The sequence below is a fragment of the Pavona decussata genome, unplaced genomic scaffold, assembly GCF_977016875.1.
Source record: "Pavona decussata unplaced genomic scaffold, jaPavDecu1.1 SCAFFOLD_102, whole genome shotgun sequence".
NCBI lineage: Eukaryota > Metazoa > Cnidaria > Anthozoa > Scleractinia > Agariciidae > Pavona > Pavona decussata.
In genome coordinates this window covers 2,218,430-2,243,571 of record NW_028145517.1, presented here as the reverse complement: position 1 = coordinate 2,243,571, position 25,142 = coordinate 2,218,430, and the positions used below count along the sequence as shown (strand labels likewise).

Genomic DNA, 25,142 nt, shown 5'->3' with positions numbered 1-25,142 from the left:
TAAACTGCTTTCTTTATTTTGTCAGTTTAATTAAAAAAAACTGATTAATATTAAAATTAGGCACTTCTTTTGAGAAAGAAGACAGCTGTTTCTAAACAAAATCAGAATTTTAAAAGAAAAGTGTGCGAAAATTCTGATTCTTTACCACCGATTGTAGAAACTACGCTGAAAACCCTCTTGTTTGCAGATTGTTCTTGAGCAGTGTTTACCGAGAGCCTTCTTGCAGAAATTCAGTTTTTGTTTTAAAAGCTCTTCACAATGAAAGAAGGCAGCTTGTATTCGTCTTACGTCGCTGTTTGCATCTTCAACCTGTTTTCGTGTTATACCGCCATCATGCTAAACAGCGTCACAATCCACGCGATAAGAAAAACTTCGTCCTTGCCAAAGACTTTAAAAACATTGCTCCTGAGTCTGGCTGTTTCTGATCTTGGTGTTGGTTTACTTGTCCAACCTTTGCTCGTTGCTCGTCTTGTTATGGAGTTGCAACAAAACAATCCATTTTATTTCAGTGCCATATTCAGTGCCCAGGCGGTCACGGCCATTCTATTTAGCTTTGCTTCGTTCTTTGGTGTCATCGCTCTCAGCGCAGATAGATTCTTAGCCATCCATTGTTTCTTGTCATACAAGGACCTTGTAACTCACAAGCGTGTTGTTGTTGTGGTGATCTCAATTTGGCTGTTCAGTGCATTTCTTTCGTTAATTACTTTGTGGAGGCCACAGAGTCTTCCTCTTGTGTTTGTCATTGTTAATCTCACTTGCGTTATAGCTGCAACATTTTTAACCGTCAAGGTTTATCGTGCTGCACGAAGCCATGTTAACGAACTTCAAGCCATGGAACTCTCTGCGCAACAATCATCACAGAATGGCGGCGATATGGTGAACGTTGCAAGGTTGAAGAAGTTTGCAATGTTAGCAGTTTACGTGTATGTCTTATTCTTGGTTTGTTATTTACCAAGCACTTGTTACTTTTGGATTTTCTCTTTTAATCCTGGACCAAGCATTCTTATAAATCTATTTGGAGGTTTCGCTGCGACCCTGGCGTTTTTCAATTCAACTCTCAATCCTCTTATCTACTGCTACAAGATAGGAAGCATTCGACTCACCATCATGAACATGCTGCGAAATGTATTTTCCAGTCGCCCTTGAATTAAGTAATATATCAACACCAAGAAGTGAATTAAAAAAAGAGGGCGCAGCCGAACTTTTTTGTTATAAACCAAAGTCGAGGTGTTCGGAATGTGATAGTTACTCACCCTATTTTCTGATAATTAAGACCGTATTTTGCCAAACTTTCTTCGTGGTAGAGATTTCCTTTGTTCTCTCTTTGTTAGACACCTCTACTTTGGTCATGTAAGAAGCTATATATACGTCACCTGAATGATCAGAAAAAAACATTGAATGAATTGAACTCGTTCTACTTCGAAGATTATCCTCCATTAATTAAAACTCCCGACCAAGTGTCGTTGAATCCTAATACGGATATGGATTTTGCTATCCATTTTTCAGATTTCTGGTTTGTTATAGGTGATTGGGTTGTGGAAGGAGAGGAGGTTGGAAATCTAAAACCGGATTTCAAATACAAAAATTCTATCTCAGGAAAGGATTTTGTGGATTAACCTATAGTTGAATTTTTTAAAGAAAAATCTGAAAATGGATTTGCAAATTAGTTGTAATAAACAGCGGTCTAAAAGTTAAAATTTTATGTGTATGCCACTATTTCACCTGGAACTGCGTTTTGATTGCCATTTCGCCGCCTATTTCCTTTACGAGTAATTTCTAAAACACACCAAACAAAACACACATAATTCTTTCAAACATGTAGTCATATGAAAACGACAAAAAGGCCTTTTTTATATGAAGTACCCAAATTCAGGGTTAGGTGCATTTCTGGACAAAGTGAAGATTTTTTTCCAAGATATGTTTAGCTTTATTTCTTTAAATACCGATTCATACATAATATACACAATGCGTGTTACTAGTGATAAAAATATGTTTCATGCCAATACATTGTCACGAAAAGTATCACCAGCAATATATCCGCCAGAAAAATGTTTGTTGAACAGATAAGATTAAGATAAGGTAAGACACTTCAACCCGAACCAGCTAGTTTACAGGTATACCACGATTAAAAATACTGAACTGATGAAACATTTTAAAATGTTTTAAAGTCGCATTGTTGCCCACTTTATAGTATGTAAATATCATTCTAACTAAAGTAAGCTAATTCGTAACTTCAACTTCGTATAAGTATGCAGGGACTTGGGTCGAAGGAAGTGACGTCATCCAATCAACACAACTCTATAATAAACATGGCTTCTCCAGTTTCAGTGACTTAGTTGAATTAAGGCCTGTGCTGCATTCCTTTCTTTAAAATTGAACAGGTGATCTAACTTTGTTACCATTTTACATATCACAAAGCCGTAACTTCAGGAGCTACTTGATAGCAATGAAATGAAAGGGTAAGAGAAGTCATATGTTGTCACATGACCTGTCAGGGTTTTTTTTTTAACTGACATTATTTACAGCAAAATGCGAACACTTTTTGTTACTTCCTGGAGGCTACCATAAGTTGTATACTGTTAAGAATATTAAACATATTTCCACGCTTGGCAACTTTGAGATAACTTAAATTAAAGGTACGAAAATGTCAAAGATTTTGACGACGGGACTGGGTACTAGTGCAAAAAAGTATTTATTTTTACTCAAGTGGACCGACTTTGGTGATTTCACCCTTTAAGCTCCGACAGTGATCAGTAGCTAATTTCTCCTTACAATATCACTACTTGATTCATAATAAGAAATGCAATGATCACCAAAGATGAATGTCTTGTTTTCAATTTAACAAATTCTCCTATCTAGTAGTTATATGACAAAAATATGAAGGGTTAAAAATGAAAGTGGCTCCAGAACCAACCTTCCTGGAGTGGCGAATTCAGGTGATTTTAGGGGTAGATATATTGAAATATTACTCGACTAGAGATTGATAATTTGTTATTTACAAATAAAACCAAACTTACTAGTTGGTCATTGGCATTAAAACAAACTCAACTGCTGTTCTTTAATTCCTTTCCATTCTCGCTATGAATAATCTGTTTGGCACAAAAATCGGTGGCGAAACTGATTTATTTGTTTATTTATTTATTTACGTTATTTATTTATTTTTTTTTTAGTGTAGGATATTTCCTAAGGGATTTTTTTATCGTGCCACTGGAAAACACTGCTGAAAATAGAGCAGAATGGTGTTAAGGAGTTCCAGTACGGACCTCAGTCAAATGATTCTTTTGTTCAGCACAAGACTAAAGTTAGCTAACCAGTTTAAGAAATACGAAGAGCCAGAGCATCTGTTTATATTTCTAGGGTCGCCTTTCACTGCCTATTGAAAACTGCAACTGAAAAGTAAACCTGTGCAAAAATAGGTTGCTTACGGAGCCACGTTAATTTATGTTATTTTACGAACTTCTTTCATTGTTTAGGTAAAACAAACGCAGTAGCAAGTTAAGCAAACATTGCTTGAGGCAACTTGCTCTTATGCAAAGTGAACATACAAATAAAATCAAACGGTTTGATGAACTAATCATAAACGTATAACAAATCGCTCGCTGATTCGCGAGGTAAAGAAATAATAAGTGTTATTAGCAAAAAAGCTTTTTAAACACAAAATTACTTCCTTATCTGCCCAGTTTTATATTTCGTAGTTTTATTAAACTTAACAGGAATTTTACACATTTTACACAAACGGGTTTGAGTTCTACAATTGTTTAAAGCCCGATTAACCTAATCCTAGAGTTTATTTACTAACCTATATGAGTTCTTCCAAAAGATTTTTGTTCCTCAGTTTTGCCTTAAACTTTTCTTTACCATTAGCTTAAAATTAGCCTTTAAAAACATTCTTAACGAGCGAGACGAAAACCTCGATTAACTTTTAATCGTGGATGTAGCGCCAGTTAGCTTTCGAACAACCGGGACCACGTCCAAAAATGGGTATGGCTTTTAGGGCACTGGAAAATGACATATTTTGATCTAAAATAGAGTTAGGACTTAGGTCTAACATACAAAAAACTCCAAAAAAAACCAATTGTCTTCACGGGGTTGCTTTTGCACTGTTCAGTTGTAAGAACCTTCCTTCCCAAAACTTATTGATAATTCATTAAGAGTAAACTAAGGAAATCACTTCCATGAATAAGTTTTGTAAATGTGATTTCAATCAGTATCATTAAATTTGATAAACTTCTGCTTTGAATTTTTTCAAGAATTGTTAATGGTTGGAGAAGCTGCGCCTCCTTTTTTCAACCCCGCTTCTTGGTTTCTGGAAATCGGATGCAACACTCTTCCTCGTGTATGGTATATTACTTCAATGGTGTCTGCCAAATACATTTCGCAGCATGTTCGTGATGGTAATTCGAATGCTTCTTATCTTCAAGCAGTAGATTAGAGGATTGAGAGTTGAGTTAACAAGCACCAGGCTCCCACTAAAACCTTGAAATACGTATATAAGGGTACTTGATTCAGGAGTTAAAGAGATAATCCAAAGCAAGCAAGTGTTTGGCAAATAACAAACCAAGAATACGACATACACGTAAACTGCTAACATTGCAAATTTCTTCAACCTTGCAACGTTAACTATTTCGCCATTCTGTGATGCCTGTTGCGCAGAGAGTTCCATGGCTTGAAGTTCGTTAACATGGCTTCGTGCGGTACGATAAACCTTGAAGGTTAAATATGTCGCAGCTATTTCACAAGTGAGGTCAATTGTGGCAAAAATCAGGAACTTAATATTCCGTGGCATCCATAGAGTAAGCGACGAAAGAAAAGCACAAAACAACCAAATTAGGATCACCAGAGAAACAACACGCTTGTGAGTCACAAGTTCCTTGTAGGACAAGAAACAATGAATGGCTAAGAATCTATCTGCGCTGAGAGCGATGACACCAAACAGAGAAGCAAAGCTAAAGAGAGTCGTCGTGACGGTGGATGCCATAAACATGGCGAAGTCAAATACATTGTTTTCAGTGTTCTGTTGTAACTCCATGACAAGACTGCCAACGAACAAAGGTTGGACAAGTAAACCAACACCAAGATCAGAAATAGCCAGACTCAGGAGCAATGTTTTTAACGTCTTTGGCAAGGACGAAGTTTTTCTTATCGCGTGGATTGTGACGCTGTTTAACATGATGGCGGTATAACACAACAACAGGTTGAAGACACAAAGGACGACATAAGTGGAATATAAGCTACCTTCTGCCATTGTAAAGGATTTTCTACGAGAGGGCTCTGTTAGTAAGCACTGCCGCAAACAAAAACGTTTTAGTCTATTTTCTAGACTCGATGGAAACGGAACGCGATTTTTTGCAAATTTTGTTCTAAACCCTGGTTCTGCCAAGAAACAGATGTCTCCTTTCTCAAAAAATTGCAGAATTTCAATATTAAGTAGGGTTACTGGGTTACTTGCAAACAAAGCAACAAAGGAACATGCTCGCTTTCACCGAGGCTTTTGATGACTCAGCTGTAAAATAAACACACAAAGCTTGGGAAATTTCGGGAGACGCCATAATTTTGTTGACTTGTATCTGCCTTTGTTATTTAGACAAGCAAGTGAACAGAGCAGAGAGTTAAGCAGATATTTGTTTTTTATAACATTTTCTAAAACTCGCACAGGAAAAAGGAGAAGATGCCAAAATAATTCTCTTTCTTTACCAATTTTCAACTTTCTCTACTTGTTTAATTTAAACCTTAATAAAGCAATTTTCAAAATTTTACAGGAAATTCATGCGTGATGTATTTCTCTATGTCTCTAACCACTTCTGAGAAGATTTACTTTAGGTTGCTGTGCTTTATTGCAGCATCTTTGAATTGACTTCATTTCCATCAAGCCTGGAGTGTTAATTTAAAGCAAATAACAAAAGCTGAGATTTTGTTTTCATAACATTTACTTAATTAAAGATCGCATAGGAAATGATGAAAAGATGGCAAAATATATTTTTTTCATTGCTAGTTTTAACTTAAATTTCTTCACTTCTATCATTTCAAATTTTTATAAAGCGCCTTTTAAAATTATAGAGGAAGTTTATTTGTAATCTGAGTAAACTTCTGAGTAAATTTATTTCCGTTGCTGAGTTTCATCGCCACGTCTTTGAAATGACTATATTTGCAACGCGCCTAGGGTGTTAATTGGCAGTATCTTATAATCTTTGTGATTTGTATAGTGAACAGAAACTCGCTTCAGAGATTCACTTTATTTCAAAATGAAGTGAGTTTCTGTTCCTGATACAAATCACATAGATTATAAGCATCGTTGTAAATTGGACACTGGTCTAACAGTCATCTACTTGTTGAAACCAATCATCTTCAACAACGTCACCTATGTCATCATACACTACTTCTTGAGAAGTTGGTGCACTGCCTTGCTTTCTTTTTAAAAACGGATAGCCTTGAAAAGTAAGCCTGTATCTTATCTTATCTGGTTTTTCGACAAACGCTCTTCACTTGTAGACAATCACGTGATTTCCTCCATCCTCCTCATGTCGATGGCAACTTCCTGAGCATCAGCTTTGAATCCCTTCTCTTCACCTGCATTCAATTTTGCTTTCAAAAATCCTTCACTTGTAAGCCTATACGGAGAAGGAGTGGGAGGTGGGGGTGGGGTGGGGGGCTTGAGACCTACAGTCCCCTAACAAACTACCAAGGAAACCATTTTATTCGTGCAAAACTTGTCTACTATTCGATTATTAAATTCTTCTCAAATAATTAACCCTAACTGTTGTCAATAACGACCAAAGCAACCCTAATATGTGCGACAAAGAACGTAGAATCATTCTTTCCTATTAAAACGTATATTGTAGGATTTCTCAATTTTCGACTAATCCAACAATCTTCTTGTGGAGTGATACTGGGTTCAGCCGCTATTATTCCTCAGCACGTGGGTATTCAGTCTTGAAGGATCAAACCCGTACCAAGGCTTCAGAAAAATTAATATCAGATAGATTGATCACAAGGCCAAAATCCTTAACTTTGAGTAAAGGATGTCGACAAAGGAAAGGACTTGCCTGGCCATGAAAATTTAGGCCTAAAAGGGGCTATGAGTCGACAGTGACATATACTTGAAAGCGTTACCACACTTTTTGATATAAGAACGTCTAACTTTGGGGCTTAGGCAAAACGTTCTTATTTGAGAAATTTGAGGCTCAAGTGTCCCTACTTTACGTACTACAGTTTTTGCCTGAATCATTACGCACTTGAGAGCAGGAACCTACCAATGAGCATCATTTGCTGTACTGCGGTATCAAGTTACCTTTGGCATGCTTGCGTGCATTTACAACATTTTCTAATTATGTTAAAGACCAATGCTATTCACCGTTTTCAAATATTAACAAAATAGGCTATTTCCGAGTTTCTGTGAACCTCACTATGAAAGCGAGGCTAAGTGCAAAACTGTTCATATGAAAATTAGTTTTCTTTGCATATGAATGAAAACTAACTTTCATAACAAAAATGTTGCACTTAGCCTCGCTTTCATAGTGAGGTTCAAAGCAACTCGGAAATGGTCTATTTCTTAATGTCTAGGTTACAAGATATGTTTCTTTTCTTTTTCTTTTCAAGGTTTGACGGTAAATGATTGAACTTGCACAAATTGCCATTTACACAAAAGAAATAACGGCAATAACTTAGAAAGCAAAAAGAACAACAACAACAAAAGAAACAAAAGCAAAAAAAAAAAAAAAGAAAAACGTGACACGTACTCTATACTGCTGCGCACAAGATATCTTACCAGCCAATTTTATCTGAATTTATACTTTTCATTTTAAAAATAGAAACCTTCTTAACTCACTGTCAGCCTGGGGTTTCTTCTTAAAATTTTGGTCAATCTCAGATAAAAATGGCTCATACAAAAAAAAAAGTGTACTACGCGTACATGCCTATCTCTGAATGTTATCGCATTATTTTTATCAAAGGGTTTTCTAGAGAGCCTCTCCCAGATGCGTAGGCTGTGGAGAGTGAAAAAAGAATCAGCTTTACGCGAAACAACCTAGAGGAAATCCTCTTGCATTGCTCCCCTCTTGTCCCATATTTTTCGTCCCGTGTTATCTTTTTTCTTCCCTCCACAGACGGAATTACGGTCGAACATTAATTTGCCGTAATTCACAGAGAATAGAGTTTGCTTTAAGAATAAGGATTTCTCAGGCTATCAAGGAAGTACGCCATCTTCACGACAAGCAACGTTCGATGTCATAGGTGATGTTGTTGACGACGGAAGATTGGTTGCAACATGTGGATGACTGGCAATGCAGCATCCAATATACTGTGATATTTATGGAGATGGATACATAGATAGGTTTATTTGATCAATTTACATTGCAGCTAAGTGGCTGAATTGCGTAAATTCACAATTGGCTGACATTATGACAAACCACGCTAAAAATTACAAATTATCAAGGTAATTTACACAATAATAGTAATGAAATCTAAGAGTATCGATAGTAACATGAAATATATAAAATATCCTACGTTGCTAAAAAAAAAAAAAAAGAAAAAAAAGAAACCCCTTATCTACAAGTGATTTATTTCTTTTCCAGGGCATTGTTAGCACGGATGCACATCGCAGAAATGAATGTGCGCCTGTTACGATCTGTGCACATGTGTGATGGATTATACATGCGCTTCCTTCTCGTGTTTTATTTGGCTTCATGCTTAGGAGGTAACAGGCTGTGTAAACTATTTAGTGGGCTAGAGAAACTATTCCATAGTACTACATACTATTACTATTATACTGCATAGTTCTTGAAGCCTATTATGCAGAGTGGACAGACCAAATCTCGCTAGGCAGTCACGGTATGGCAGGCCAGGACAGATTAGGGACATAGCTCTCTTTTGTACCCTCTCGATATCCTCAGTAAAGTATCTTGGTAATAAATTGTGGAAAACTTGCGCACTGTATTCAAGAACTGGTCATATAGTTACACAAAAAAAGTTAATAACATCCTCAGATGGTACACCGGCCCTCCTTAAAAGGACGAGGAATTATAGGGGCCTATTTACTTTAATGTTTGTGATTAGTACCTGGAAGAGAAACTCACTTCAGAAACTCACTTCATTTTGAAATGAAATGAGTTTCTCGAGCGAGCTTCAGGAAACGAAGCCTTTAACATGAAGCGTTTAACAGGAAACTATTACTGGTCGAAAAAGTCGCAGAACTGACCACAGAGTGTACCTGTCATTACACGAAAACGTTAATGAAACTCTTTCGGCGTTTTTGTTACGATCAAATTGGAAAGAAATATTTTCAATATTCGTGGACAAATTTAAAAACGATAGATATTACCTTATCAACAATGTTGATAAAACCAAACACTCATTCTGAACAAACCACCAGTGACAGATCGTTTTGACAGTTTTTCTATTTTTTTTTTGTAAGCAGAATGAGCTCAAGTTAAAGGGCCCTAGTCAGCCATACCTTTGTTTTTGTTTATATGCGAGAGTTTGGCTATTATGTTTTATTCGGAACATGTCGAAATGAACGGAATCACTGTGAAACTACTAAAGATAATGAAACATACTTTCAGGAACACAACTTACCGTTAAGCAATAATATTTCGCTTCACCATGCAATATCAATATTTTCGATGGCATCGAAAATGGCGGAGGCTGATTAGGGTCCTTTAAGCTCAAGTGGGAGCTTAGGCCATTAAACAAGGTGTACCGGCAAGCATTCTGCATACTAATAGCATTTGAATAATCTTAGTAAGCAGAAAATTTGGTGACCTGTTGCTTTTAATTTTTCCAATAATTATTAATGGTTTTAGAAGCTGCCCACTGTTTTTCAGTTTAAACCCACTCCTTCGTGTTTAATATATAAATTCAATGCTGTTGGCAAAATACATTTCGCAGCATGTTCGTAATGGTGATTCGAATGCTTCTTATCTTCAAGCAGTAGATTAGAGGATTGAGAGTTGAATTAACAAGCACCAGGGTCCCACTAAATCCGTGAAATACGGATAAAAGGGTGCTTGGTTCAGAAGTAAAAGAGGTAATCCAAAGCAAACACGTGTTTGGCAAATAACAAACCAAGAATACAACATACACGTAAACTGCTAACATTGCAAATTTCTTCAGCCTTTCAACGTTCATCATATCACCATTCTGTGATGCTTGTTGCGCAGAGAGTTCCATGGCTTGAAGTTCAGTAAGGTGGCTTCGTGCGGCACAATAAACCTTAAAGGTTAAATACGTCGCAGCTATTTCACAAGTAACGTCAATTATGGCCAAAGTCATATTCATTGGTACCCACAAAGTAATCGACGAAAGAAATGCACAGAACAACCAAATTAGGATCACCACAGCAGTCACACGCTTGTGAGTCACAAGTTCCTTGTATGACAAGAAACAATGAATGGCTAAGAATCTATCTGCGCTGAGAGCGATGACACCAAAGAGAGAAGCAGAGCTAAATAGAGTCGTCGTGACGGTGGATGCCATAAACATTGAAAAATCAACTACACTGGTTTCAGTGTTCTGTTGCAACTTCATGACAAGATTGGCAACGAACAAAGGTTGGACAAGTAAACCAACACCAATGTCAGAAACAGCCAGACTCAGGAGCAATGTTCTTACCGTCTTTGGCAACGACGAAGTTTTTCTTATGGCGTGGATTGTGACGCTGTTTAACATGATGGCGGTATAACCCAAAAATAGGTTGAAGACACAAAGGGCGACATAAAAGGAATATAAGCTACCTTCTGTCATTGTAAAGGACTTTCTGCGAGAAAGCTCAGTCAGTAAGCACTGCCTCAGGAGTAATCCGCCAAGAAGAAAGTTTTTAGTCTATTTTCTAGACTCGATGGAAACGGAACAGGATTTTTTTGCAAATTTTGTTTTAAACCCTGGTTCTGTTGAGAAACATGTCTCCTTTCTCAAAAAATTGCATAATTTGAATATTAAGCAGGTGCATTTTTTTCTAATTAAACCAGAAAAAAAAATAAAATAAAGCAAGCTGGGTATTCTTATAATCTTTATAATTATCTGAGACACAGAAAGTAATTTCCTTTTAGATGGCTCCAAGCCAAGATTGTCATACATTTATCAAACAGTCCAAAAACAACTGAACGTCGTTATGTAAACATGAAAAAGTGCCTTTCAGCAATGAGTCGGTTCTTTAGTTAGGGGCATGCTGATTTCAATATTCATACTACTTAATAATTTTCGCCTTATCGCGAAAAGCTACAGGGGCTCTCATAGTTCAATTTGCTTTTTAAAGTCATTTCTAGAAACATACTGGTTGCTAGCAAACAAAGCAAGCCATAATATATTCATTTGTAAAAAAAAATACTTCCTCACTCTTTCTCTCTCATTAAAACATAAAAAATACTACAGGTAAGTGGAATTCAGAGCTTTTTAAAGTAGTAAATAAGATTTCTCTACTAAACATAAGTTATAACCACCTTGTGAAAACAGTATCACAGAAAGTGTTTAGCGCTGGAAAGTTTTTATTTGAATGGTCACCTGTGAAAAAGGAACGCTCCTGATGTTCTTTGAAGACAATTAAATCTTTTTCTTACCGCAGGGAAGCAGTCCAACTAATGGACTGCAAGGGAGGACAATAAGTTACTTTAAACCTCATTATGGAAGCGGGGATTCGTGCAAATGTTTTCGTATGAAAATAAGTTTTGTTTGCTTACGAACGAAAAATAATTTTCATAATAAAAAGCTATAAACGAAGCCTCGCTTTCATATTGAGATTCAGAGCAATTCGAAAATGGCCTATTAAATATTTTTTTCTTTTGCACCGTTGCTTTTAATGGCGCAGCTGTAAAACAAACATGCAACGTGCGAAAAATGTCAGGAACCACTTTAATTTTGTTGATTTTTACCTGCCTTTCGTCTTTAGACAAGCAACTGAGCAGAGCAGAGAGTCAAGCAAATATCGAAAGAGATCTTCTTTCATAAAATTTGTCGAAATTCGCATGTGAGTAAACGACATGGCAAAATAATTTTCTTTTATTAGTATTTAAACATTTCTCTACCCCCTTAATTTAACCTTGAATAAAGAGACTAGACTTTCAAATGATTTTAAGGTGAATTCGTGTGCAAGTTCTTTCCTCTATGGCTCTGTCCACTTCTAAGTAGATTTATTTTACGTTATTGTGTTTCATTGTAAAGTCTTTAAAATGAGCCTGGCACCAGTGTTAATTATAATTCTGCTGGTTTCAGTAATGCATGTACATTGGCCTTGTTCACAGAATCTTCAGTGCATTTATATTGAAATGATAACAATAAGTAATGGGAGCAGCTTTCTTAGTCTTCTTAGCAGTCAGTCAGCCAGTCAATCAGTCAGTCAGTCAGTCAATCAGTCAGTCAGTCAGTCAGTCAGTCAGTCAACTTCATTAGTCAGTCAACTACATCCAGTCGGCGGTCAGTCAGCCAGTCATTACGATTACAAGGCAAAGAAAAGCAAACAAAAAGAACAATTTTACTCTGTTACAGAGAGCAAAATCTTTATCAAAGCTGATCCCAAGAAAGCTTGAACTGAAAGATCAAAAAGAAAGGGCGTCTTAGCGATGCGTGCAAGTTAGCAAATTATTACGTGCAGTGAAATTCAAAATTTTTCATTCAAGATTACTGTGTCCTCTAAATCTTACTGACATCCAGTCAGTTTGAAATCGTTCAGAAATATATTTTGATAAAGTTTCACCTTCGTTTGGTTAGCAAGAATGTGAATTCCTCGACTCTGTTGCCTTAAAGTCTTGGCAGAAATCAAAATAAAAAGTTCGCAAATGGACCCTTTTGAAGGTGGTAGCTAGGTCTCGTGTTACCGCTGTAAGACGGCTTCATTTTATTTGTTTTCATGCTCTCTTGATTCTTTTTGTGACGACAGAATTTTTTCTAGTAATGTTTGCTAAGCTATATAATAAAAGCAGTTGCAAATAAACTAATTAAATTCAATAGTTCGCCATTAAAATAATCTATTCCTTTGCATATTTATTTTTGGAGTCGAATCATCAAAAAGTTGTGAAGAGCGACCTGATTAAAAAACAAATGCTTTCATGGTTCATCAGATCAGTTTCTATCTTCTGTTTTACTTTTCTTAATTAGTCAACAAGACCACTTAGAAGTGGACACCACCATGACAGACGCATACTAAGTGTCGTAGTCTTCTCAAAATTGTGTTCTCGCTGCCTTTGTTATGAAAATTGTTGTATTTGTTTTTTTTTTATTTACCGCTTAGCCCTTGTGTTTCTGAATCCTGTACATGCCAGCAAACTCATATATCGCCCATAAAACGAGTTTACCTTGTGGTGGTAATGAATAATTAATGATCTCCAAGCATTTTGCAGGATGGGATTGATGAAAACCAAGAATTTAGCTTGAATACATGAATTGAGCTTATGTTGACGAGTTCCTTAGACTGGATTAAACAAAGGATAATCACTTTCTTGTACTTTAACGTAACAATTAAGTTACTTTGACCCACGCAAAGCTATTCTATTATCGAAGGGGTAAAAATATCATTAATAACTTTAATAAGCGAGTGAATTTACTAGTTCTGCAATTTGAGCAGTTAATAGAAGTGTTCTTTTATTGTTCCAAAGCAGGGAGGATTAAAAGCTATATTTCACCTAATTGCTTTTAGATAGCAAGCCAGCAAAGATAGGAAGGTGTACAAGAACGCGGAGTACAAGTTTTTATAAAGTACCCATTGGATTGTGTATCAATTAATCAGCTTAGACACTTTGGTTAACGATCCGATCCTTAAGTGATTCATTAGCCAGGACACTGAACTCGTCGAGATATTTTAACATTTACTCATTCCCTATGTCTTTTTAAAGCCATTATTCAACCAGTGATCATTGACTAATTGTCTTCTAAGCACTCATCGCAGCGAATTTCCAACTGTCCCCCAAACCGCACAAAAACAGTTTATTGACTTGCCAATTGACTCAATCAATTTCATTCCTGTACGTCCAAACGTGCGCAAGGAAATCAAAACAATATATTTTGGATGAGATTATTCGTCGCGGCTCCATTGTTTCCATTTAAAAGGACAGCACCATGTAATAATAGGTGCTTAACAACAGAGGAGTGTACGTTCCCGCTCGGGAATACACCAATATTATGTAAAAGACAATTGGTTCAAAGCCATAAGCACTTTTTTTCGTTGCGACGCACGTTTGCTTATAAATCTAGCAAGTTTTTCCGCCATCAGTTTCGCCGGCTTGATCCCTTGAAGTTACCATTGTGAGCAAACGTCAGCGGGGATTGTTTAAGGTGATAATGAAGAGACCAATCGTAGATTGAACAGGTTATTAAATCTGGTAACGGTAAAGCGGCTTATTCCACAAACACTGAGCAAATAATGCCAAATTTCTCACAGCAGCGCTACTACGAGGGATGAGCTCTAATTAACAAATCAGAATTCAACAAACCGAATCATGGACCAATCAGTTAGAGTTCTTGTTTCGCCTGCAAACAACGATTGTTGTATCTTCGATTCCGTTTCTATGCAGTCCAACGGGCCCGAAAACATTAGCAAAGAAGATTTCGATAAAGATGGCGAGGAAGAAGAATACGAAAAAGAGATTTTAAAAGCTTCAGGAAGGATTGAAGATGACGACGAAGGAGTCAAAGATGATGTTTTTGATGAAACTGAAAACAGAAGCAGGGAGAATGTTTCGCCCAAAATTGCAAACGGCACGACGAGGACCACCACCGCGCCTCTGGCAAACATCGCGCGCACATTGCAGTTTGCAAGATCATGGTTGAAAAGATCACGAGCCGTTAGCGCCGAAAGGACACCGCGCGTGGATTCGTTTCTCGAGAAATTAGAAATGGCGGGACCTTCTCACGTTACCCGAAATAACAATCATCAGTCTGACCCCAAATGTTCTTTAACAATCGTGGATCCTTCAAGCGCTTTCCATTACTATTGGCTCATATTGGTTTCCATGAGTGTGCTGTACAACTGGATTTTTATCATTGCCCGCACTGCATTTGCTGACTTGCAGAATCGTTCGGTAGCATTGTGGCTTGTTTTGGACTACGTCTCGGACTTGGTATATGTTTTGGACATGGTGATTCAGTTCAATACCGGTAAGTACCTAATGAGGTGAAATATTTTAATATATATAAAGACGTTTTCTGTTTTGCAGTGGTGAGGTAATGAATTTAGCAACTTAATTTGGATATCTCTTACCAGCGGGCACGTATCTGCATAGATAGACCGGTCAGTTCGTCTGGTTCGTAAACGGAATGAACCAATTTGAAGGATAAGGTTTACCCTAAGCCTTCGAATTTCATCAAAATCGTGCGTACCGCTAACTTATCAGAGTGATTATTTTTCAAGGTTTTGCAGCATCATCCCTTCAAAATTAAGCATTCGATTTATAGACTGGGTGGTCTGGCCGGCCAGTGTTGGCAAATGGAACTGAAGCACACTTAGTGGTATTGGGATTAACTGATTGATCGTTAACTACGAAGAAAGGGATTGAAAAGCTTTCCAAACTGTTGTGGACAAACGCAACAGCTATTGCAGATACGATTGACTCCAGATACCAAAACTGAACTGCAAAGGAAAACATCAAGTAAAACCGTTTAAATTAACGTCGGGAAATTAACGACTATCGTGGATTAATTTAATGCCAGTGATTAGAACAAGGAAGAACGCTTCTCTTTTGAGTCAGTTAACATATTTGAGTGGTCCCTGAGAACCATGAGCGGGTTAGATTTTACTATAATCAAACGACAAAGGATCGTCAATGCAGCCAGACACTGAAGAAACCTTAACTTAAACAGTACACCTCTATTCAGCAAATTTAAATTTTAAATTCAAGCCAGTACCCGAGATTGTGGCTATAGTCGAATACTGTAGAAAATTAAAACAATTACATTCCGGGTGTTGAAGGAAAAATCACAGTTTTGCCTTTTCAGACTACTTTTAAAGCAAAATACCTCATCTTCTAGGCATACATGTTCAAAATGAGAATCTGTAATTACCCGTGGCGTGAACAACTTTCGGATAGGTGTAAACTGGTTTGCACGTCAATATGATATTCGTTAAAATTTGTACATTCGTACTCATGTAGAATATGCAATGCCATCGTTTTCCTTTACCAGACCGACCAAAGAATTTCGGAAAACTGCATAAGTGAAAAGAAACTAACGGTTTCAACATGCGGTTCAAAACTTTCAGCATGCTGTAAGTTATTTTGCCGGTTGTTACGAAGGAATTTATTTAACTTGACAAGTAGGAAGAGAATGATCGATTAATCAGTTCTTTAAAAACTTTGAAGAAAAGGTCGAATTGTAGCTTTGTAAAAAGAAAGTATGGCTGTCAACATGCACAATAAATCGTGTCATTTTTCAAGCGACTATTTCATGTTTTAACCACCACGTGCAAAGATATCTAGATTTTGCGAAATAGGCTTTTGATCCCTTTAAACTCGAGCTGTTTCATACTGTTAAGGCTTGGTCCAATCTTAGTGAAGGGTAGAAATTGGATGGTGGACATCCTTTGAAACAATTGTTAACTGACCATCTGGCAATTTCCTAGGCTTGAAATTAATTAACATAGTATTAATTCCAAGCCGAATTGATCTTTCAGGAAGGACGGGGTTGCATATGTTTTTAGTCCAGAGAAAGGCTTATGGGCTGTAAATCTGGTGCTAATAGGATTAGTAGACAGTTTTGGCAATATCGTATTAGGCCCTTTGTTCCGCGGTGATCTTGTACACTGTGGCGATACTAATTCACAAAAGAACTCACAACAAGAGCTTTTATGAATAGGATTTTGAGGTTATTAAGGCTACATTACGGTCCATTTTCGAGGAACAATACCATAATTTTTCCTGCCAACTACACAATGGGGCATAGACCCACCGGCGCCCCTTCTGGTCAAGTCGCGAATGATGAAAAAGGGTCGAACAATTAGAGAGTGGTCATTAAATGAGCATGGCGCCAGAGATCTATAATTAAAGTTTCCGAATGGAAAGCGGGATCATGTTAAACAATTTACTCTGCAAGACTCAAAAACAACCAGTTCAATCGAGAAAATAAGCTGCATTCCAAACTGTTAATTAAAAAATAATAATAAAGCACTTTACGAAACTTTCGCTTGGCTTGGGAGTTTCATTTACCGGACACAAACTCAGAGCCACCCATAACAGAACGGCACGTTTGACTCTGTGATTGCAAATCTGAATTTGTAATTAGGCCAGGAAGTAGTGAGCGTGTTTTTCTACTGAAAGAAAGAACTTTGCGTTGTCAGTGGAGATCAAAATTTGTTCAAGCCATTGAAATCGTTCGCTCCATTCACATCCCTCCTTCGCATAATACGTTTTTTCCTTTCTAATATCTTCTGATTAAATGGGTACAGGAATAACTGAATTAGAGAGAGAGAAAAGTTTTCGTTCGTTAATCCCGGGTTTGTTACTATATAATGGATCACTGAACCGGTTCCAGAATGATCGAATTTTTCTACGTCAGGACCGCTTCACCGGTCTGCGTTTTCGCAAAAAATTTCCAAAAGTAAACTGTTAAAAAGTAAATTTAAGCAAATAACAACCCCTCGGAATTTCTACTCTACAACAATGATGTATTATTAAGAGTGAAAAAGGCATACTGGAAAACGGAAATCCGCCCGAGTGCTCCTGTCAGGAGTCGAACCTAAGACCTTCCGATTACTAGTTCGGTTGCTCTACCACTGAGCTACAGGGGACCCGTAGGAGCTATGGCCATTAAACTAGGTTCATGAGACAAACATCCTGCATACTGCTGGGATTGGAATGTCATGTGTGCTATAAGCGCAATGGAATAAATGTGATTGAATATTTTAAGCCTGGTGAATAAATGAGCATGATGTATTATTCATTAAGTGACACAGGCATACTCGGAAACAAAATACCTGTGATTGTGTATGTATGTATGTTTTTGAAGCCGTTCAAAAAACTCGCAGCACGTGTTTTGTCGGGTCTAAACACCGATAAAACACTGCTGCTCGTGTTTTTAAGATTACTTCGGATCCCTGAACTAACCACAAGCGATTGCAATGCGGCTTGCTAATACGTAACATAGCAAGGAATCTTCTCATTCTGAGTCTGTTCTGATAGCACTTAAAACGATAATTAAAAGAAACAGCTCACAAAAAGTCAGACTCCGGTTGTTGAAAGAGTGGATAACTCTATCCAGTGGATAAATTGGTATCCACCGGATAAAATGTACTCCAACCAATACATTTTATCCGCTGGATAGCGACTTATCCGCTCTTTGAACAACTTGGGTCTGATAAGTAGTGAAGAGGGCATCGTGTACGGTATTTTCCCTGTGACAACGCCGTTGTTTGGACGGATATTTTGAAACTCTTGCATGATTTTGAATCCTTTTCCTTTCAGTGTTACATCATAACACTTGATTTCTCATAAATTGTTTTCTCATTATCAGGTTATTTGGAGCATGGAATTTTGGTCAAGGATCCCACAAAGCTTCGTCGAAACTACATATCCAATTTAGCCTTCAAGATAGACTGCTTGTCCTTAATTCCTCTGGATCTGTTTTACTTTCTTTGCGGACTTGATGTAGTTGTGTTGAGGCTACCGCGTCTACTGCGCTTGCATCGCCTTCTTGAGTTGAGAAGCAAAACAGAAACGACTTCTCGTTTCCCGAATTTTCTCCGTTTGTGCTTTTTGGTAGCTATGGTTTTGCTAATTTTTCACTGGAACGCGTGTTTTTACTTCCTGCTTTCAAGGTGGATCGGCCTGGGCTCGGACGGTTGGGTGTATCCAGATTTGACAACGCCTGGCTTTGATTCCTTAGCGAAGCAATACCTGTTCAGCTTGTACTGGTCTTCACGAATGTTAACAACAGGAGAGACCGAAAACCCTCCGCAGACAAACATCGAGCTACTTTTTGTCACTGTTGATCTGACGGTAGGGTTTCTTGTTTTTGCCGCCATTGTCGGCCAGTTTGGAAGCATGATAACGCATATGCTACTTGTGCGAAGGGAATTCCTCGGACAAGCCGAGGCCGTCAGACAGTACATGGTTTTCCACGCGGTAGGAGAGGATTTGCAAAAAAGAGTAGTTTCGTGGTTTGATTACATGTGGGCAACCAAAAAGTCGTCCCTTGACCGGGATGACGTGCTCAGCAAACTGCCCAATCCGCTTAGAACTGAGATAGCGGTTCAAGTCCACTTGGCGACTTTGAAGCAGGTGCAGCTTTTTGCCGGCGTTGAACCCGGTTTATTGAAGGAAATCGTTTTGAAACTTCGTTCGAAAGTTTATTCCCCCGGGGATTACATCTGCAAGAAAGGTGAGCCGGGCAAAGAGATGTACTTGGTGAGAAGCGGTCGACTGCAAGTTGTGCAGGACGACTCTGAGACAGTGATTGCGACTCTGCATGAAGGCAGCTATTTTGGAGAGATAAGTATTCTCAATTTATCCAACACTGGAAATCGGCGGACGGCAAACGTGCGCTCAGAAGGATATTCGGAATTACTGTGTCTTTCTAAGGAAGATCTACTGGAAGCTCTTAAGGAATATCCCGAGGCAAGAAAGCTGCTTGAGATACGTGGAAGAAGGCTCCTTCGGCGATCACGATGACGAAGAAACAATCGTGGTGTTTACGGTCGAACACTACCAAAGTATACAAAAACTAGGATGTCTGAACGAAAGAGGTCTGCCACGTAACGATATCTGGCCTTTTCTGACAGTTAGCTGCTTTTGTACTCAAATAAAACATAAATCCACATCCTCCACCGCACGGAGGTTGATCCCGAAGTACGAGCGGCTGTCAAAACTGGTTTCACACATCATCCAATGCCCCTTCAAAAAAAGTAACACTTCGTGGTAGAAAAAATGAAAATGATATATTTTCCTGCTCCTTCAATGTAGACTTCATTTAATTTCTCTTGTTGGGCACAACCAATCATAGAGCGCAGACGTCAATGACGTATGAAAACTTAGTTCTGACCCGGTGTTGACCTCTGGCTGGTTGATTTAAATTTCAGACTCGAGGACCGTATGGCAGGCGTCCCAGACGGAGTTAAGACTGGAGACTTTTAAAGTTTCTCTTAAGTGGGTAAAGAGTGGTGAAGTCTTGTGCCGATTAACTGTATGAGATCCGTATTCTACTGTCAGTTTTATACGGTTATCTTTTGTTGGTGTAAAATGATTTGTAATTCAGAGATATTTTCTCCGATCAAATAAATTCTCCCAAATACCTCATTGGCCTATGTCAAAAAAAATATATTGTCGTCAGCTTTATGTCAGACAGAAATGGGTCCGAAAAATTTTAAATCTCAAGTGTAAATCTGCTCAAACGTGTAGTAGCATTATCGCAATTCTGCCTTTTCAAACCAGGGAAGAGTGGTGGGACGTTAATAAGAAAGAGATGAAATCGGACGTCATCCAATCTCCATAGGTCCCAGAGTTCGAGTTAGCCATGTTATACTATATTTCTCTCGTTCGGGAAGACCAATCACAGTGCGGACATCAATGACGTTTGACCGGGTGTTGACCACTGATTGCTTGTTTTAAATTTCAGACCAGCGGACAATAAGGCAGGAAATAACTGATAGTGAAAATAACATGGACTAAGATATATCGCGCAAGATAGGGTAATACAAACGATCACATCTTTATAGCATATCTTTGCGCAGTCGATCATATCTTTATAGCATGTTAGACTGCGCAATATAAGAAATAAACATTATTATTATTATTATTATTATTATTATTATTATTATTATTATTATTACAATTCCAGAGTTTTTATTGGCTTAGCGCCGATGGGATATCAGCCATTACATACCATATCCGACAAATAGCGGCCATTAATGAATCGTCTTCTTGTCTTTCTTGAACTCGAACTCTGTTAACGCGAACAAAATCCGATTTCCCATGGGTTCTACCCCAGGGAAAGGATCAGAAATATTTGCAAGTAATGAAGTAGCAAGAAACAAATTCACTTGGGAGTGCGTTCGGTTATCTCGATCCCAGGCTCCCTCTCCTTTGCCAAGTTGGTGATGATGTCATCCGCCCCTGCAAAATCTGCGGGGGTGCCAGATACGCGTCCCAAGATCCATTCATTCAATCAACGTTGTCAGTCCCGTACAATCTCGACTCCAATCTGTATTAGGAGTGCGTTCTTTCTACGTCGAAAGCAATAAATGCAAAATGTTCGATGGACTGACAGAGAAGTAATTAAATTCCACTGAATACACATGCGGTGTTTTTTAATTACAAACTATTTCCCTGTTTCATAACTGGCCGAAATGTAAATGCTGTAGTGAGAACTAACGTTTCATCTTTATTACTAAAGAAACAAGTTAAAATAAGTCCTATTTTTAATGATTCAAAATTGCTTTCGGCTCCTATCTGAGGGGCAACGTTTTTCTGGACGTAAACTAAAGGGTGGATAATTGGACATCATTTTTTCTTCTTTGTAAAGAAAAGTAGATTTAAATGAACACTAATTTCTTTCACGAGAAGAACCAAACCTTTTCTAAAAGTGAACAGCAGGAATCCTTTATTCAAAAAAAGAGAGATCAAATGAAACCTCTAAAGTTACCAGTAAAATAATCTGACCGACCTAATTGGATACAATTTAGATTCACTGCTCTGTTCGTGCTTAGCCATTATTTTCTATAACTCATCAAAAAGTCAATACATGATTGACGTGTCGGAATGTCTAATCTTTATTAAAAACACGACTATAATGTATGGATACGTCCTTATCTAGATCTCAGATAATACATATAGCCTTTTTTGTACTTAATACCTTCTTTTTATTTTAGCTAACATTTTCAAACTAAAGGCTCTCGTAAAACAAATTTTTTGCCCCAAAGTGACTCGTGATTGTGAAAGAATGATTCAAACAAAATATATACGTATATCTCATTAATTATTAACCGGCAGGAACCCCCACAAACTCCAACTATTTTTGTTTCCCTTGCAAGTTTCTTCTGTAACACGAAGTCTACATTGAAGGCACAGGAAAATGTGTATGGCACGAAGAATGATTTAAGTCGACAATAAATTGTTAATTACATTTTGGTGGGGCAATTGGACCAGTTTTGAGTGCCGGTCGTACTCCGAGCTCAACAGCCGTATTGAAGGTTGTTTCTTGTGTTTGAATGATTTGCCCAACTAGCACTCATTTACGGTAAATAAAAGACATTTTACCTTATTTTATTTATTTCTTTGATGGACCAAACGTGAAAAAAAATATCTCCTAAATAAAACTGGATCCACTGAATTGTATTGTTATAGAAACCAATGATGCAAGTTATACATTACTGAAAATTTATAGTATTGTCTCGTTCGTTTCACTTGATAACCCATGCTGGATGATATTGTTTGTACACAGCAGTTCACAAACTGAATTCAACATTTTGCATGCTCCGTTCTCATATGCAGTATCAATGTTGCGAATTTCTTATTTTTAAGAGATACATTCTGAGAAACAGATTAAGGAACATTTTAATGAAAAGCCCATCGGTTCCTGTGAAAAGGATATCGTTACTTCTTCTTCAACGTTTTTCTATGTAGAAACACCGCTGCTTGTGTTTAAACACATCAGCTTGCTCCAGAAATTAGAGCTTATAAATTTGAACATTAGCTCGTCAGTCAACACCCATACATTTAAGTTGTCATGTGTTAAGTGTTACTAGTAATACATTTTACGCTGCAAAGTTTGTAACATTTTAACAGTATAAAGTAGAAGCGTTCTTCATTATGGATAATACGTAATATCACAACTTGCTCAAACTAAGGATTATATACATACGTTTCTAAATAGATGATGAGAGTTGCTGATTCAACGAAATTGTCTACAATGATTTCAAATTCGGATAAATTTACAAACCAACCGAGGCATTTCTCGACATTTTGTACATAAGAAGAAAAGATTCCGTACTTTTGCAAATAGTGTCTAACACATTACTTAGCATTTTCACTTTACTCAAGAGTCATACGGTCACGTTATAGCGATAAACAAATTCATAGTCATCCTGATACGGTTATCCCCAGTAAATAAGGAAAAAGGGCAGATCGCAGAGTTTCAATAAAAGTACTGTCCAACTTCTTCTTCTCGAGGCCATGCAGGTGGAGCAATTCACAGGGACAAGTAACGGTTCGTTTCGTTGGAATATCTGTTCGGGAAGACACAACCCGCCTCAGAAATTCGGATTAAATTGTGAAGAAAAACATGACTTTTCTCTAGCGAAGGTCACCTCAAACTTTGGTAACAATGAAGAACTTATTCCTTCTTGTTTTCGGAGATGTAATTACGTCGTTAAATGTGGAAAAAAAAGGTCACCTAACATTTTCGGAAAGCTAAAGGCAGCTCGAGAAATCGGAGGAAAAGATTCTGTTCCCCAAAATTTTCAGCAATTTAAATCTGATTTTCAGCTAAAGATGCCGAACAGATCAAAGTGTATTAGTTTCCACACATTCCCCTTTGAAAAGCCGATAACTTTATGTGGGAATGCAGAAAATTACACAAATTTTTAACAATGAGGGTGTCATAGGTATTTGGGTGTCTCTGAATTCTTGACAAGTTTGGTTTTTTTTGGGGGGGGGTAATTTTTATTGATTATTAAATATTCAAGAATACAATTTTAACAATTACAAAGGAAAGAAAATCTAGTAATACTAGTTCATTAAATAAAATAAAACTACAACAGAAACAACCATAAACAACAATACGAAGCCAATTACAAGAACATTTTGTATTGGAATCCACTCATACAATACCTGTCACTGTTTAAATACCTTCCATTGAATATCGTCACGTTTAATTATTGAAATCAATATACTAAAAGAGACAGATTTGATATTTGGAAAATTTGATGCCACGGATGACTTCACTCTAATCAATGACATGTTACTAATGGGTAAATTCTATCTTTATTCCTGTAGATGTCAAAAAATATCCGAACCTAATCTGCCAGTTTTTATCCCAAGGACTAAACGTATGTACAACATTAAGCTCTATATTGCAAGGGAGAATGATAAACTTTTGCAGCATCTTAAGAAATAGGAGAAATTAATTCCAATTCTTGACTAGTTGGTTACGTTAGTCTTACAAAACGGAGGGCTGAGATAAAAAAAAAATATATGCAAACTCATTATACATTGGGTTGTTGTGCCACTGTTCAAGGGCAGGTGCTTTCCTTTTGTCCAAAACCTACATTTCGCAGAATATCCAAGACACCATGTCGAATATTTTTCATCTTCCAACAGTAAATCAGAGGATTGAGAGATAAATTAAAAAACACCAGGGTCAATGTGTACCGAGAAAACACTGTTATCGTTGTACTTTGTTCAGAGGTTATAGTAATAACCCAAGAAAAACAAGTGTGAGGCAAATAACAAAACATAAACACGAGATATACGTAAACTGCGAAGGTTCCAAATCCCCTCAACCTTGCAACATCCAACACTTCGCCATTTTGTGCTACTTGCTGTGCAGAGAGGTCCATGGCTTTAACTTGGTTTATGTGGCTTTTTACCGCCCGGTAAATCTTGAAGGTTAGGAGTGTTGCAGTTATTTCACAAGCAACGTCGATAATGGCAAAAACCACAACAAGAATTTTAACCGGCGTCCAGAAACGAATTAATGAAAGATATGCACTGAACAACCAAATTGAGATCACCACAGCTGCAACACGCTTGTGAGTTACAAGTTCCTTGTATGACAAGAAACAATGAATGGCTAAGAATCTATCTGCGCTGAGAGCGATCACACCAAAGAACGAAGTAGAACTAAAAAGAGCAGCCGTGACGCCGAATGCCATAAACGCGGCAACATAAAATGGATTGTTTATAGTATTTTGCTCTATCTCCATGACAAGACAAGCAACAAACAAAGGTTGGACAAGTAAACCAACACCAAGAGCAGAAACAGCCAGACTCAGGAGCAATGTTTTTAACGTCTTTGGCAAGGACGAGGTTTTTCTTATCGCGCGGATTGTGGCGCTGTTTAACATGATGGCGGTATAACACGAAAAAAGGTTGAAGACACAAATAGGGACGTAAGAAAAATACAAGCTGTCTTCTTTCATTGTAAAGGCCTCAGTTCGAAACTGAATTTCGTCGGTTGGTGTTCTTGATCTGAGCTAGGCGTTATCCTCAAAGAGAGCGGTGCAAGGCAAGCATTTT

The 25,142-nt window shown here is 37.6% G+C and overlaps 3 protein-coding genes across 3 annotated transcripts; 2 read left to right on the top strand and 1 right to left on the bottom strand.

Moving 5' to 3' along the window:
- The first annotated feature begins 258 nt into the window (after positions 1-258).
- LOC146471590 (adenosine receptor A3-like) lies at positions 259-1,146 on the top strand. The gene has a single exon (XM_085120770.1). The coding sequence runs from the start codon at positions 259-261 to the stop codon at positions 1,144-1,146; it is 888 nt and encodes a 295-aa protein (XP_084976896.1).
- Positions 1,147-9,852: 8,706 nt separating this feature from the next.
- On the bottom strand, positions 9,853-10,662 carry LOC146471589 (adenosine receptor A3-like). The gene has a single exon (XM_085120769.1). The coding sequence runs from the start codon at positions 10,660-10,662 to the stop codon at positions 9,853-9,855; it is 810 nt and encodes a 269-aa protein (XP_084976895.1).
- A 3,758-nt stretch (positions 10,663-14,420) lies between these two features.
- Positions 14,421-19,580, top strand: LOC146471588 (cyclic nucleotide-gated channel alpha-2-like). The gene is made up of 2 exons (XM_085120767.1): positions 14,421-15,078; positions 18,424-19,580. Exons 1-2 carry the CDS (start codon positions 14,421-14,423, stop codon positions 19,578-19,580), a joined length of 1,815 nt encoding a protein of 604 aa, XP_084976893.1.
- The last annotated feature ends 5,562 nt before the right edge of the window (positions 19,581-25,142 follow it).